Source organism: Scatophagus argus, chromosome 14 (genome assembly GCF_020382885.2).
Source record: "Scatophagus argus isolate fScaArg1 chromosome 14, fScaArg1.pri, whole genome shotgun sequence".
Taxonomy (NCBI): domain Eukaryota; kingdom Metazoa; phylum Chordata; class Actinopteri; family Scatophagidae; genus Scatophagus; species Scatophagus argus.
In genome coordinates, this window is record NC_058506.1 from 16,517,702 (window position 1) to 16,532,311 (window position 14,610).

Below are 14,610 nucleotides of genomic sequence, written 5' to 3' on the forward strand. Positions count from 1 at the left end.
TGATTTGCAAATGCCATAAATGCATATTTTATTCACAGTAGAACATAGAAAAAATATCAATTGCTGAGAGTGAGACATTTTACCATTTCATGTAAAATATTAGCTTATTTGATGGCAGGAACACATCAAAAAAGTTGGGACAGAACAAATTCTTTTTGGAAACCATGGATGCTGTGTCCTCCGGACTAAAAAGGAGAGGGGCCATCCAGCTTGCCCCCATATTTTCACGTAAGGCCTTGCATATTTCAGCAGGACCACACTAAAGTGCACACTGTATCTATGACAACACCATGGCTTTGTAGTAGAGTAGTCCGGGTGCTGAAATGGCCTACCTGCAGTCCAGACCTCTTACCAATTGAAAACATTTGGTGCATCTTCAAACGAAAAAAAACGACAAAGAGACCTAGGACTGTTGAGCAGTTACAATCCTATATCAGGCAAGAATGGGACAACATTCCTCTCCCAAAACTCCAGCAACTGGTCTCTGCAGTTCCCAGATGTTTATGGACTGTTGTTAATAGAAGAGGGATGCTACACCATGGTAAACATGGCCCTATCCAAACTTTTTTGCCATGTCCCAACTTTTTAGAGATGTGTTGCAGTCATCAAATTCAAAATGACCTAATATTTTTCATGAAATAGTAAAATGTCTCACTCTCAATATTTGATATGTTTTCTATGTTCTACTGTGAATAAAATATGGGTGTATGAGATTTGCAAATCATTGCATTCAATTGTTATTTAGATTTCACACAGAGCCCCATTTTTTTTTGAATTGGGGTTGTAAACTTAAGTGTGTGTAGACAATGCAGAGTAAATGGATTTTCCAACACAGCATTATTCTTTTTCTTTAGCCTAAAGGTTCGGTATAAATACTTTAAAATGGTACTGAGAATTTCTGACCAGTCTAGAACAGTTATATGTACCAAAATAAAGCAGAAAGTAATAATAACCTATTCCAAACCCATTTCAATTATTTTCTTCAAGAAAAATTTCAGTCTGATGATAGCTTAGCTTGCTGCTACACAAACAGAAGCAAATAACATAATAAGCATTTGAGTCAGGTAATTGAATGTTTCACTGCAGGAAACAGAAGACTGCATGTGTATCTGAGAATACAGGTCCATGTGTGCCAGTAATTAAAAGAGCAGAGTTAGAGCTTGTCTTGAGGTTAGTAATAAATGCAGGAATATCATCGGAAGCAGACAATTGTAGCTCACAAATTACAACTTGTTCCACATAAAATTTTTACACTGAACAAAGTGAGGCTCAGTTGACAATGCTGAAACAAAAATGCCTCAGTGTCTCAAACTGTTAGAATGATGGTTTGCGCACACCTCACAATCATTATTTCTCATCAGGTGTTTGTTGAAACAGCAATGTACAACAATGTGAACAGTGTGCACTAGATTGCTCTCATAAAATCCATAGCGCAGGTTTGATGTCATGTGTCAATACTATGGTAAAACAAAAGCAAAGACTTAAATGCTCTCATACTCATATAGGGTCCATTATTATGCTGAGACCTTGTGCTTTTGTGCAGTGTTCTTACGGTAAAAATCTAGAATAATTTAATTTCTATTAGTAGAAAAGTACAAAAAAAAAACCTCCCCAGCCTCAGACTGAACCACTGTAAGGCTCTTGCAGGGCAGAGCGCTCCCGGGTCCAATGAGCTTTTGAACTGTCCTTTTAAAGCATCAAGTAAAGAGAGAGAGGAAGAGACAAAGAGAGAGAAACAAGTGGTGAAGTAAAAGCATTTTTACTGTTCTGTCTGCAAGGCCAGAAGCTTCTTTTAGCATTGGGCATGAATGTAATTTCCAGAAAGTGTTTCTTCTTTCCTTATTTTGTTCCTCATTACCTTCCTCCCTTTATTCTGACTTAAGATAAAAGTCAAGAGCATGAGCGTCCTCCCATTTATGAAATATGCTCTCTAAATCGCATATAGGAGTATCTCAAAAGTTCAACACAAAGGTTGAAATCTCAGACTTATTTGGTAAGGTCAAACAAGCACTGAACCCTGACTGGACTAGGGAGAAGCAGCTTCTGTTCAGTCTTCTCCTGCAACTGACAAGCAAAGTCATTAGATAGATAGATCGATAGATAGATACTTTATTGATCCCGAGGGAACTTCAAGACTTATTATTGTAAATAAGTCTTGTCCTGGTTCTTTAAAATTAAAAAAAGTGACAGTAGACAAAACAAGTGCGCTTCATGAACAAACTGGTATTAAGGGGAAAGGTTATACAAAGGTGGTTTTATTATTGTCACGTTCTGTCCTGCCGAGAGAGCTAAAAGTATGTTATTATGACAGCATCAGAGACGACAGTGCATCATACCTTGTGTCTCATCTGTCACCACTTATGCATCACATCTATCACTGGCATATGAAAATTATGCACAGTATTCCTCCAGTCTCTGTCTGTATATGTTACTTTGTCCTTTCATTAGTCTGCATCACATCCACACAAAGGCATCCTGTTCTCCCAGTCCCATCCATATTTTTGATGGTTATGTATCTTCTGTGTTCATGTGAAATTACCATTTTCTCTGTGACACGGCTGTGACAGGGTCCCTTACCCAGAAACCCACAGGAAAAGAAAGACACTTTCTTCTTCTGACACAGCTCGCTCTTCTCTCTCTATTGTCCTGCCCTAATTTAGATGATGGCTTTTGGTCTGCCAGGGGCTGCTCCCCCACTGTGACTGCACCTGTACATAGCCTCAATGCTTGGCTGTGTGACTGACAGCTCTGGGCAGGGAGTCAGCCATTTCTTTTCCCGAAGAGGCTCTCACGAGTGTGAGCTTGGATTTTTGAGGGCCAATGTGAATGGAGGAGTGTGTGTGTGGGGAGGCAACATGTACTCATATTCTGTATGTGTGCTCTTATGTCTGATCATTTTCTTCAAAATGAGGCCCTTCGGTGCCCTAATGTTAAAAGGTGAAAAAATGAATTAATGAAATCTTCCAAAGTGAAAACATTTTAGGAGGTGGTGAGTTTGGAGCATTTTTTGCTTGTTTGTTTTTCACAATTCTGAAATTTGAATTTCATTTAGGTTAAGCTAGGTTGTACATGCTTAAATGATATTTGAATATCTTCAAAAGCTGTGATATGCAGAGGAAAATGAACCCTCCCTTAACACATTTGTTCATATTTTTTCTCTTATGTTGTTGCATCTCTGCTGGCTTGTCTCGCACACACACACACACACACACACACACACACACAGAGTACAGTGGAGTGCAGTGTCATAATGATGATGTATCTCTACGATCTCTCTCTCCTCACTGCCTCCTTGGGAGAGTGAGAAAGCACCTGTCTACTTGTCTTGGCACTGCCGTACTTGTGAGAACAGACTGGCATGGCAGAGCCGAATGTTCTCACTTGATTAAGTGGGCCAAATTTGTATGAGTTTGTGGAGCAGGTGGAGAAATCAGAGCACAAGTCTCCTCTAAAGTCAGGTCAATTTCCGCTTCTGCCATCTCATTAAAAAAGAATAAACTGAGATGAGCAAAGCCATGTGTGCTGCCTGTTGAATTTCAAGCAATCTGTATACGTGAGCCAGCATGTAGTACGAAGCTGTCAGTTAAGTCTGCTGTTACTTTTACAGAACTGCCAGCAGTGGTCACTGAATTGCTGATGTTGTCCTGTTTGTCCCCACTCTCTGTAGAATGGTCAGTTGCAGCAGCGGCTGGATAATGTCCAGAGGGACTTCATTGTCTTCAACAGAGAAAAGTAAGGAACATTCTTTAACTACCATTCACATTCTCTAGAACCAGTGTTGAACATCTTGTCATGGTGAGTAGCAAGTAATTGGCATCGTACGGTTGACTTTGAGGAAACACCATAAGCGTCAGTGATGGGGAAACTACAAACATTTGAAAATCTGTGCTTCTTTTTTCAAAATAAATGTTCTTCAAAGTAATACAAAATAGTATAAACAATATTAAAGAAATAGTCTATGTGATCAAAAGGATTTTCTGGAGTTGGTAAACTATAGCCTGGCTGAGTTTTAAAAGTGAAAAAAAAAAACCCTTCCTGGATAGTTAGAGCATGTAGGATGGTGTGAAAGGACAGTCATGTGGCTATTTGTGGCAGAAGATCTAGCCCATATATGTGGGTGTGTGATTAATGCAGAAAGACATTGATTGGCCGAGTGCCGCCCATGTTGACTTCATAATGAATATGAGAATTAGATATTCCTGGAAGTCAAACAAAAACTAACTAAATTTATGACAAGCCAAGAAAAAATATTCATCATTGATTTGCATAAGTAAATGTTCGAGTAAGTGCAGTGTTAATCACTGTAAATCATTTGTCCGTCTCAGACACAAAAAGCATACCAAATAAAAGCACACAACCAAAATGACAATGAATGTAAAAACAAAAATTTGCTCTGTCCAGAAACGTCTTTAAATCTGATTATGACTGATTCTGTTTCATCTAGAGTCACCTTGTTATACTTTCTTTAGGTGCCGGCATCTGTTCAATATTAATAAGAGGTGTTCTTTGCTCAACAGGTCAAGGAAGGCAATTGTCGACTCAGAGACCTCTGAGCTGTCCATGAGTGAGAAGAACAAGGCCATAGAGGATGGACAGAACAACAATGTTGAACCGGCGGCCTACTTATCAGGATAGGTCTTGTGACCCGAGATCTCAACGTACCCACTAATCACATGCACCTGCCCACAACTTGTAGATCAGCTACTTACACCCAGATGCATATTGTTGTAGCCACACAGACACTCAGAGCCAGTCTTCAATGTTCCTGCACCACAACACCGTCTATACAAACACAAATGCAGTGTGCACTTGGGCATCGTTTTTCACCCACAAAAAAAAAATACATTATCAAGAGCTCCAGAACTGCAGGAGTGAAATGGACTCCTGGAGCAGCAGCCCACGCCACAGCCTGGCTTTTCGCTTTCCTATTGCCAAGAAGAATGACTCTCAGCAGAGTGTCACCCATACCATGCTCCCTTACATCTCTCTGGTGCTCTGCAGTCTGCTCAGACTCTGAGCAGTGAGCTGAAGTGTAAAGGAAGACACTCCCCAGCTAAAAAGAAGACAATGCCACCCCTGCTCAGCAGTTAGATGGAATAAAGTCTGATGTGGTCAACTACGGCTAAAAGCTGTATGTGCTGCTGTTGTCTTGGGCAGGACACAGATTTTTAATTTCTGGTTAATTAAAGACATTTAAATATACCAGTGGTTCTCCAGTGCGACAAGGAAATGGACTTAACAAGAACTGACATTAAGGAGTTGATTTGGCAACAAATAAGCACTTGGAGGATGGTTTGGTCACATGTGATCTACATGACTTCAAATTCGAGCATGACGCTAAGAGTATAGAACGTTAAAATGGAAAGCTCACTAAGGTAAAACGAGGCCTTTGTTTTTAAAACAGCAACCACAGATTCCTCTAAGATAAAAAAAATAAAGAGTTGAACTGTAGGCTATCTATCATAACAGCAGATACATGGTTGTAGAGGTCATTATGCTTAGCTTTCATAGTGAAGCCAACAAAAGTGGTACGATCGCAACATTTGATGCAATGTCCCAGCTCCATCAGCTGCAGATGTAGGCAAACAATGATGCAAGTTTTCTTCACTTGTGTATGCTTTAAGATACTACCAAGTCAATACAGAAATCTGAAATACAAACAGTGGTTTTAGGGTTTATCTTGGAGGCCCATTCCTAAGCTTTTAACACACCGAATAAATTATCTTTCTGATGAAATATTTTCTGCCAAACTGATTTGAAACTCCTTTAAAAACATTTACATTTTGAACTGATCTTCGCCTCAATTTGCAAATGAACAGCTGGGTCTTGAAATAAAGATTTATAGCTATGACAACATAGAAAAGGTAGCTGGTAGATGTTCTATGTTCTGCACTGAACCTTGCCTTGCACATGCTTCTTCATCAACTGTAGCATTTATGCACAGAGAGGCAAAAAATCTAAAGCTGTGAGTAAATACTTATTCCCTTAAAGGGGCAACTTTTAAAATATGGCCAGAATTCAAAGGTAACTTCAAACATATTGGACGAAGCACATGACTAGAGTGACCACAAACTGCTGCTCACTGTCTTGTTTGCTGTGGATATCTTTGACTGTAGCTGTAGCTACTATTAGCTGAGCTACCCATGGAGCTAGTGGCCCTATAGCTGACTGGTTTGTGCCTGGACAGCAACCTCAAATCACAGTAAGGAGGTGATTTACAGCAGCTCTGATGAGGACTGTGACTCCAGCGTCAATAAGATATGGAGGGCAGGTAGAGAAGAGAGGTTAAACAGCAGTGGTGCAGTGGAGCTGCAGTGGATGAAAACAGCATGGATTTTTTACATTTTAATCAGTAAGAAGATGATTTATTTTTGTCCAAACACAGAGGTGATTGTGGAAAGACAAACAAATCCAGTTTTGGCTAGTTTTATTTCTTTTAAGTCTCTTGAATTAAGTGTTTCACAATAAGTCAACAAGGCTATTAAGCTCCTGTTAGTCCTGTAAAAGAGAGAAACTTAAATCCAAAAGGTGCACGGTTGTATTTTTCTGTTTAGTAGGGAAAACAATCGTTGCATATTGTAACCCTGGACTCTATGAGTGTAGGCATAGCCCTCTAAGAACTGTCACTATTGGGTTTATCCCTTGTCAGACTTACACAGGGTATCAGACTATTGTCAGATGTACAATGTAGTATTACAAGACAGGATGGAGGGGGCTAGCTGCTTAGCATGCTTACTTCAGCAGATATCTCTACAAGACAATACAAAGACATCTTTGACAGAAACCAACACTATAAATTCTCAATTCTAAAATTCTGGCCATATCTTACAAATTGCACCTTTAAGGATGGTTGTATAGACAAGGATTAAGTTGAGTCCTAGATTAGATTCCTTTTTCAGTTACTGTCTGCATTAAAATTTGTTTTTGTCAGTTAATTGTTTAATGTCCTTCCTCTTTTGTGCTGGATAGAACCAATTACATATGTACCACCAGATAAGTTTGTAAAATTGTATTTGCAATTAATTGCTCCAACAGAGGAATACATTCTACAACAACATTATGTGCAGATGGTATTCAACAGTAATGTGGTGCCAGCTGGATAACACAGTGGAAAAAAATCATTATCATTTTCTTTTCACATGCAGAGTTGCGAATAAGAAAACAATGAAGGAAGCAAATAAAGACCAGACAAGGCAATACCCTTCATTCTTACTGCAAACTTGGCTAAAACCGTGTCTAAATAATCACGCCTGCCTCTGAAGTTTGCTTAGGGATGCCTTATACCATAGATATGGCACACAGCTGGTTCCTTTAAACTTTACATGTTGGTAGTAAAAACCTGAGCTTTTTTCACAGCCAGTAATTAAATGTTATTTCTACTAATGCCTGCTATATACCTTGGTCTTATCTATCTGCAGTACAACTCAATCATTTCAATCTTATGATGTGTGTAATTATATTTAAATTGTACTTCACTCTGTTCAATTCATTCCTATTAGCACTTTTCTATTGAAAATTGATACAATGTTTTGACTTACCTTTTGTGTTGTTGTTGCTGTTGTCACTGATGTAATTTTTACAGATCCAAAGGTGGTTACCAGTAGAAGCTGTAACATATAGTGGGATAGTTAAACAGATGGACTAATCCTAGGTATACCCGGAGTAAATAGTAGTTGCTAATGATTATCTTAACTTGTTCAGATGCATTCGGTTCATTGCATCAGGCTACTAATTGATGGGTAATCATCTAATGTGGCAGATTTAAACCTTGTAAAAACTGAACATATAAAATAATCAATGGCAACTACTTTTTGACACGGATAATACCATTTTTCAACAAAATGTCTATCTAAAAAAATGATCTAGTCTGGGAACAGAATTGTTCCACACCTGTGAATTTCATTCCTATTTAGATTTGTTGTCCTTCAGTTGTCACTGTGTCTTTCCTGTATTTAAATGTGGATGGAGTTGCAAACTATTGAGGGTGTGCCTTAAATAATGACTTTTCTTTTTCTGAACCAATCTGACTATATCTTGTGCTTTATTTCACTTTGCCTTTTTACCTTCATCAGTTCCGTTTATCAAAATCAGGAATAGGGAAAGGATATAAAAAGAGGGGAAGAAATGTTGGTCACACTGGATGGTTTTTACCCAAACTTTCCACTATCCTAATGCTGCCCCCTAGTGTTCACTGTGTAGTGGTACAAGTAATAACTTCAAGATCAGTGGAGAGACTCAGTGGTTAACGTGCAAATATACAATTGAACCACAACGACAACCAGCACAACATACAACAGGAGGAGAAGCATAAACCAAAAACACTCATCACTTTTCCATATTAGGCAGATCTGAGGAGGGATTTTGCACTTGGTAAATGCTTCTACAATTTGCCTCAAATCACCTTAAACAAAAGCAGGAAACCTTGGTATGTCTCGTAAAGGTCAAATATGTGTACTTTTATCAACTCACTGTACACACGCGTGCGTAAACAAAAGTTTAAAATCTTTCTCCTCTAATAAAAAAGAGGCCTGGATAATCTCTCATGTACCTCACTCTCTCCAGAAATATTTTCTCATTTCAGTCAGATACACTTTCACAGGGTCAACATGAAACCACCACACACACACACTACTCTGTTTAGACTGAGGTTGCTGACTCATCTCTCCATCCAGACCTGGTCTGAATTTTATGATCATCATCACAGCCATCTTACATGATTGCCATGATGTCAGGAGACAGTTACTCACTATTAAACAATCCATGTGGGACCTTCAAGCAGATTTACTGGCGGACCTCACACTGAGGGTGAGTGTGTATAACTCTAACTACTAGGGAACATAGTGGGACTGAGTGGACACTTTGTTCAGCCAAGTAGTTAGACTCCACAGTGAGAAGGTCATAAATGTGCTGTTCTGTTAAATTATTTTCATATGGTACCAGTATGTCAAATTTAATCTACACACTTCAGACACACTGTAGCTTCCCATGATAAATATTATCAGTGTTTGTGATGCAGGAACAAATCAAATCAAACCAAATCAACGTGATATAACAGGGAAAGGCAAGAGACTTACCTGTGAGCCTCTCCATTCACTCATCCATATACGAGTCTTCTTTTACGATTCTTCCCTGCAATATTGACAAAAACACCCAATTGTCTATATGAAACCATAGACCTACTGTATTTTTACACCCCAAGGATTTCATAGGCGTAAGTGTTGACCAAGGCAGAGTTACGCATGCTTCATAATAAAAGCTTTTCCAAGTGGGAAGTGGGTCATTGTTTAGCCAGTTTTGCTTTAACAAAGGCTTAACTGCTGAGGCACTTTAAGTTAAAGTTAAAATATAGTAATTATCTTCAACTAGGCCACCGTACAGTTGGTTAGAACTACTGAAATCAAACATCTTTATTTAAACAATGTCTTTGTAACATTGTGTTAATACATATTCATCAACGATACATATCAACATTGATAAACTATACACTGTGAAGAAAACTGTTTACGAAATCAATTCAAAAGTCGCAGTATAAATAATAATTACCTTGGCTCGTTTAAAAGCAGGTGTGTGCTAACGGAAGTGCTGCTACCATGTTGTCATATCTACGTTGAATTAGCACTTAACACTTGCCAAAAATCGTGCTTGCTACTTTTTATTTTTACCGTCGTTCAGGGGTGTCATATGTAACCCATGACAGGCATTTGGCGTTGATGAAGTGGGTCGTTAAATGTTTAAAACGTGAGCATTTAGATTTCCAGGTGAACCTCTCCACAAGTTTTTCGCCGGTGTCAAAACACACCACGAGCTGCAATAATCCGTGGTGCTGGTCGGTGCTGCCCCTGGTGGACGCATGATGAGTTGCATCAAAATAGGAGCACATGAGACTGTTACCATGGGGCTTGAACTGTGGATCTAGTACAGAAGTATATTCACTGCATTAAGAATGTAGTTTTTAAGCATTTCCTTTTCTTTTACTATGAATTTAAATAACTGGCATATAGTGCTCAGTAAAGTGTAAAGTATAAGCTTATAAACAAAAGAAAAGTGCACAGCTACAGATATATGGTACTGTGATTTTTTTTAAGCAATTCTGGTTTATTGAGGAATGAGTGCTTGTGTTTTATAGAAATGACAGGAGAGACTGACATGTAAAGTGCATCTGCCTGGATGGTGTCAAGAATACAAAGTGCGTGCAATTGAATTTACAGAGCTACTTATGTGAATTATAACTGCAGGAAGAAAAATCACCATCAAAACAGACAACAATTTAACCTGATACTGTTTACATTTTGATGTAAACGATAAGCCTGTAAGCTTAGATCTCAGTTCTTTTATTAGAGACACACACTTTTTGTTAAATAATATAAATAAGAGATTTCAGTCAGTCAGTTGCAACTCATGTTTATTCAGGAAACAAATCATACCTCCACAACACATCTTGTTTTTGACCTGCCATCTCTGGGTTTTGATACAACAGTAAAAAAAAGAAACAACATAAAAACAATAACAAAGGTTGTCAAACTAACATAAATAGAACAAACCACCACCTGTGCCTGCCTCATAGTCTGCCACACCGCTGCCAAATATAAATCACCATCTCCTTTCCTCCCCCAAAGTGGGACAACGACAAAATAAAAGCTTACTGCACCACAACCTCCTTGCCTTATCAGAAAACAGCAGACATAAAAAAGAGCTCCAAAGACTCCCGACACAAACAGATCCCGAGTGTTTTGTAAGCTGAATTGGACCCACGGTTGTATTGGGGATGATGTTAAATTAGTACTGGTCAGGACTGCGTTATGCAGGGCTACGCTGGGTCTTCTTATAAAATGAGAGCCCACATTTGTCAGCAGTGAAAAAGTAAATCCAGAGGTGAAGTGCTGTTATCTGAAAGCAGGTTTTTGTTACTCAATCATTTCATTGCATCTGTTTTACTTAGTTCTTCTTTGCCCTTAATTGCAAAGCTAGTTAAAGTTGAGCTACAAGGGACAAGTTGAGTTTATTCGCGCTTGTTAAGAACAGGTTTTCTATCTTTTTATCTCCGTTCTCCTTCAAGATGATTTCAGGATGACAGGAGCGGGCAATAAGCTAGAAGCAAATGCAAAGGACGGTTTCTTACAACGTTTTTCTTTTTCTTTTTTTTTTTTTTAATAGAGCCATGATGGAGTGCAGGAAAAAAACTGACATAAACCCTTTGGGGATAAAAAAAAAAGCAAAACCTTTTCTAATATTCTTTTGTTCTACGCAGATGTGTCGATCTTCCTGTTTTTTTGTTTTTTTTTTAAACACCAATAATTATGCAATCAATACATCGTGGGGATGGTATTTATCAAGCGCCTCAGAGGAGGGGTGGCAAAAGGATCATGGATCACGTCACCCATGTTAATGTGGCCCATGCAGCTCCATGTCCAACAGCACACCTGCTCTACAATTTGATAAATACCTTTTTACTTGGTCCAGTAAACCCAAACAGGCTGCAACAACATCATTCACAAAGCTACATGACATTTACCATACATACAATGCCACCTAGAGCTACTCAATGGTACTGCATGATAATACATGGCTAACGTGGGATCTCTAGTGTTATGTTTTGCTGACTATGGAGAAAGCAGGCTACAGAAAACAGGGTGACATTGAAAGTCAAACAGGATGAAAGAACCATAGCGTCATTCTGAGAAATGCGGTATCCATTTTCCTCTAAAAGCATAGTTTTCTTCCTTTGCTCAATGTGGTGGTATGCAGTTTTACTGTTGTGATTGCCCATTACCAAAGCATCAAGTGAACATGTTTTCACTTTTTAGGTGGTGCATTCTATATCGAGGAGAAGTGAGACTAAGACTGCTTGTCTGTATTGTGCTCTGGTGGTGACTTTATTTTTTATAATAAACTCCAAACCATTTTGATACTCCAAATTCCCCAGGAAAAGGGATACTGTTCTCATCTGAGCAAGGTTGCATTGTGACAGGTAAGGCATGAGGAGTCAGTGTTTTGCTCTTTTAACTAATCATGGTCCTATGCATCTCCTCCTCCCTCCCTTTCGTTCTCCCTCCCCTTACCTTTCCCCCCCCCCCCCACCCTCAATCCTGCACTCTGGCTGCTGTCCTTTTCTGGATGCATCCCCTCTCGAGCTCCTGCTGTTTAACTGAGGGATGTGATGTTAGAGCGACCACCAGGGGGCACCACAATACGCCGGCCAGCAGGCCTAATGGGTATGTCATCTGGGGTGGGGGGACCTGGATAAAGATAAAAAGAGTGAAAGATGAAATGAGTTACACTGGGTGAAAAAATGCATAAGGCAGACAACAGAAATAAAAATGGAGGGGAGGGGGCAGATAAAGACATTTAAAAGACTGGTTTGCACTCATGCCTTGCTTTGAGGGGCCATCATGCACACACATTCTGACTTTCCAGGAACTAGAGGTTTTTCAACACACATTATTAGTGTCTATGATATACTTTATGCATCACTGAGATGAGGCAGGTTTCAGCAGACTGTGTACTGTGCGAGTGCTGCTGAAACATTAACAGTAGAAGTCAGAGTTTGACAGAAAGCATAGTGTTACCAAAGGACGAGCCAGGGCTGTAACAAATTACCAGCGGCTGCATAAATGGAAATAGAATGATGTCACACTATGATACACTACAACGAAGCAAACATCCCTTCCCATCTCCCTCCAGACGAGTAAATTAACTCTGCAGGTGGTGGCCCTGGAAAAAAACTAAAACAGATAAGGGACTGACTCACACATACAAGAATAATCGCACTCTTTAAAACACACATTGCCGTTACAAAGCCTGGGAAAGCAGGAGAAGCTTAACTCCCCTCTAAATTCATGTAGTGAAATGTGGAAATTCTTTCCAGCGGAGGTCACCCTCTTTTTTTTCATCCATGAGGTATCGCACATCAGCTACGCTTCTCAAGACAGTTTACTCAAAACCTATTCTGTGGACTTCTCAAAATGAGTTAGCTGCTGTTAAAAAAAATACTACAAGAACTCGCAAAGACGGCGAGTACAGCGTGTTTCACTGTTTGGTAGCCTGACAAAAACTCACATTGTTTTTCCAAATCTAAGATAATCCAGTGCTGACCTTACATATGGGCACAATCAGACTGTCACTCAGCAGCTCCGCATAATGGAACATATGTTGAAAGTGAATATGTAGTGTTGTGATCTCTCACATTAGATAGGCTTTCTTAACAGACCGTGTCCACATGCAGTGGACTGAAATCTCGCACGCTGAACGATTTAGGCCTTGAGCCAAAACTCATATCCTGCATTGCAAGTGCAACGGTGGAAAAAAAACAAACTTGATTTTCCGACTGTAGCAGTTAGAGGTCACAATGTCAGTGTCAAAGTTATTACAAGTATCGTATTAGAGTGGGTTTGACATACTGTAAGAGATGGATTCAGCAGGATTTAAACTGTATTTTTTTTACAGATGAGTCTTCACAGAGACTTACTGATCTGAGTTAGGAGATTAAACATAAGTTAGTAAGTTGTGCCGAATACATGGTTCATATGTATTTATACAAAGATCTGATCAGAAGTACCATAAATGCATGCAGGATAATACAAAGCATCATTTCCTTAACACTGTATGGTTTTAATCTGGGGCAAAGTTGACCAGAAAATCAGCCAACCTTTAGCTGATGTGAACATAAATTGAACTTAGTGCCATCTGTAGTGTTGCTCATTAAAACTCAGCCAACTTAATGACTTAATGCATAAACGGTCAAACTGTCACATAAACATCGCTTAAACTTTAACAAAGGAGCATGATATACAGCAAACATATGCATGCCACACTGTGCACACCACAGTATGAAACAGGATAATGACAGATTATTAGATCGCTTTTCCCAGGCTTGATGTTTTAATGCCATGGGTTGTAAATGCATCATTCATCAAGTGACAGCATGATAAAAATCACATGAATGTTGTTCTTCACAGCACCAAGTAGTCACTGAGTTGAGATAAAAGGGCAACGGCGCGCCGACTAATGCACATGAACGATCCCTTGATGTTTCTGCATACAGAATAAATCAATGCAGATGAAACGAAGGGCTGGGTGATAGAATGGAGGGGGTTGTATTAAGAAGCTGGGCTCACCGCATGGTGCAGGGTTACCTGCTAGACTAAATCCAGACTGGTGCAGGTTTCTGACAGGCTGTTTGGTGGGAGAGGTACGAGCCGAAGCGGACGGGGTACCACCACGGGACAGGGAGAATTCAGACACCGGGCCATCGTACATTCCCCTGGGAACTGCCCTCAGGACGGCCAGCTACGAGACAAAAAACAACGAGCAAAGATGAAGAGAGAGTAGGTACAGAAAGATGTAGAAGAAGAAGAGAGACGGGTAAGAACAAAGACAGGCATTTTGGTGTTCAGTATCACAAAAGCATTATCCACGCCTGTTTAGCATTATATGGTTGTTTGCGCAACGGTTGGTGTCTGATTATATATGCATTTTTCATCGAGCCCCTTTCCTGCCGAGAACCAGTTCCAGATTTACACAAACACACAACAAACACAGACAGACAGACACAAGTAAGTAAACTCTTTAACAGGCTCAAGTAGAATAAGCATAACATGCAGTATTTTCATG

The 14,610-nt window shown here is 39.5% G+C and overlaps 3 protein-coding genes across 10 annotated transcripts in view; 1 reads left to right on the forward strand and 2 right to left on the reverse strand.

The window, feature by feature from the left end:
* Nucleotides 1-8,022, forward strand: part of stk32a (serine/threonine kinase 32A) — a 58,925-nt gene extending 50,903 nt beyond the window's left edge. For 4 of the 5 annotated variants that reach the window (XM_046410088.1, XM_046410089.1, XM_046410090.1 and 1 more), the window contains 2 exons: nt 3,668-3,732; nt 4,518-8,022. In XM_046410088.1, coding sequence (XP_046266044.1) covers nt 3,668-3,732; nt 4,518-4,635 — 183 coding nt within the window. In that variant the 3' untranslated portion in view covers nt 4,636-8,022. Of the gene's footprint in view, nt 1-3,667; nt 3,737-4,517 lie in introns of those variants that run through there. The other variant, XM_046410092.1, reaches the window with a different exon arrangement.
* The window catches only part of zmp:0000001268 (CYTL1 domain-containing protein), a 64,924-nt gene extending 55,793 nt beyond the window's left edge, over nt 1-9,131 (reverse strand). The window contains exons 1-2 of one of the 2 annotated variants that reach the window (XM_046410093.1): nt 9,075-9,130; nt 7,539-7,607 (exon numbers count right to left, since the gene is read on the reverse strand). Coding sequence is in view for 1 of the 2 variants with exons in the window: in XM_046410094.1 (XP_046266050.1) it covers nt 7,539-7,607; nt 9,075-9,090 (85 nt within the window). In the remaining variant the exon portion in view is untranslated. Of the gene's footprint in view, nt 1-7,538; nt 7,608-9,074 lie in introns of both variants that reach the window. The other variant, XM_046410094.1, reaches the window with a different exon arrangement.
* A 1,254-nt stretch (nt 9,132-10,385) lies between these two features.
* Nucleotides 10,386-14,610, reverse strand: part of dpysl3 (dihydropyrimidinase like 3) — a 35,793-nt gene continuing 31,568 nt past the window's right edge. For 2 of the 3 annotated variants that reach the window (XM_046410086.1, XM_046410083.1), the window contains exons 13-14: nt 14,115-14,286; nt 10,386-12,236 (exon numbers count right to left, since the gene is read on the reverse strand). In XM_046410086.1, the coding sequence (XP_046266042.1) occupies nt 12,142-12,236; nt 14,115-14,286 (267 nt within the window). In that variant the 3' untranslated portion in view covers nt 10,386-12,141. The remainder of the gene's footprint in view (nt 12,237-14,114; nt 14,287-14,610) is intronic. The other variant, XM_046410084.1, reaches the window with a different exon arrangement.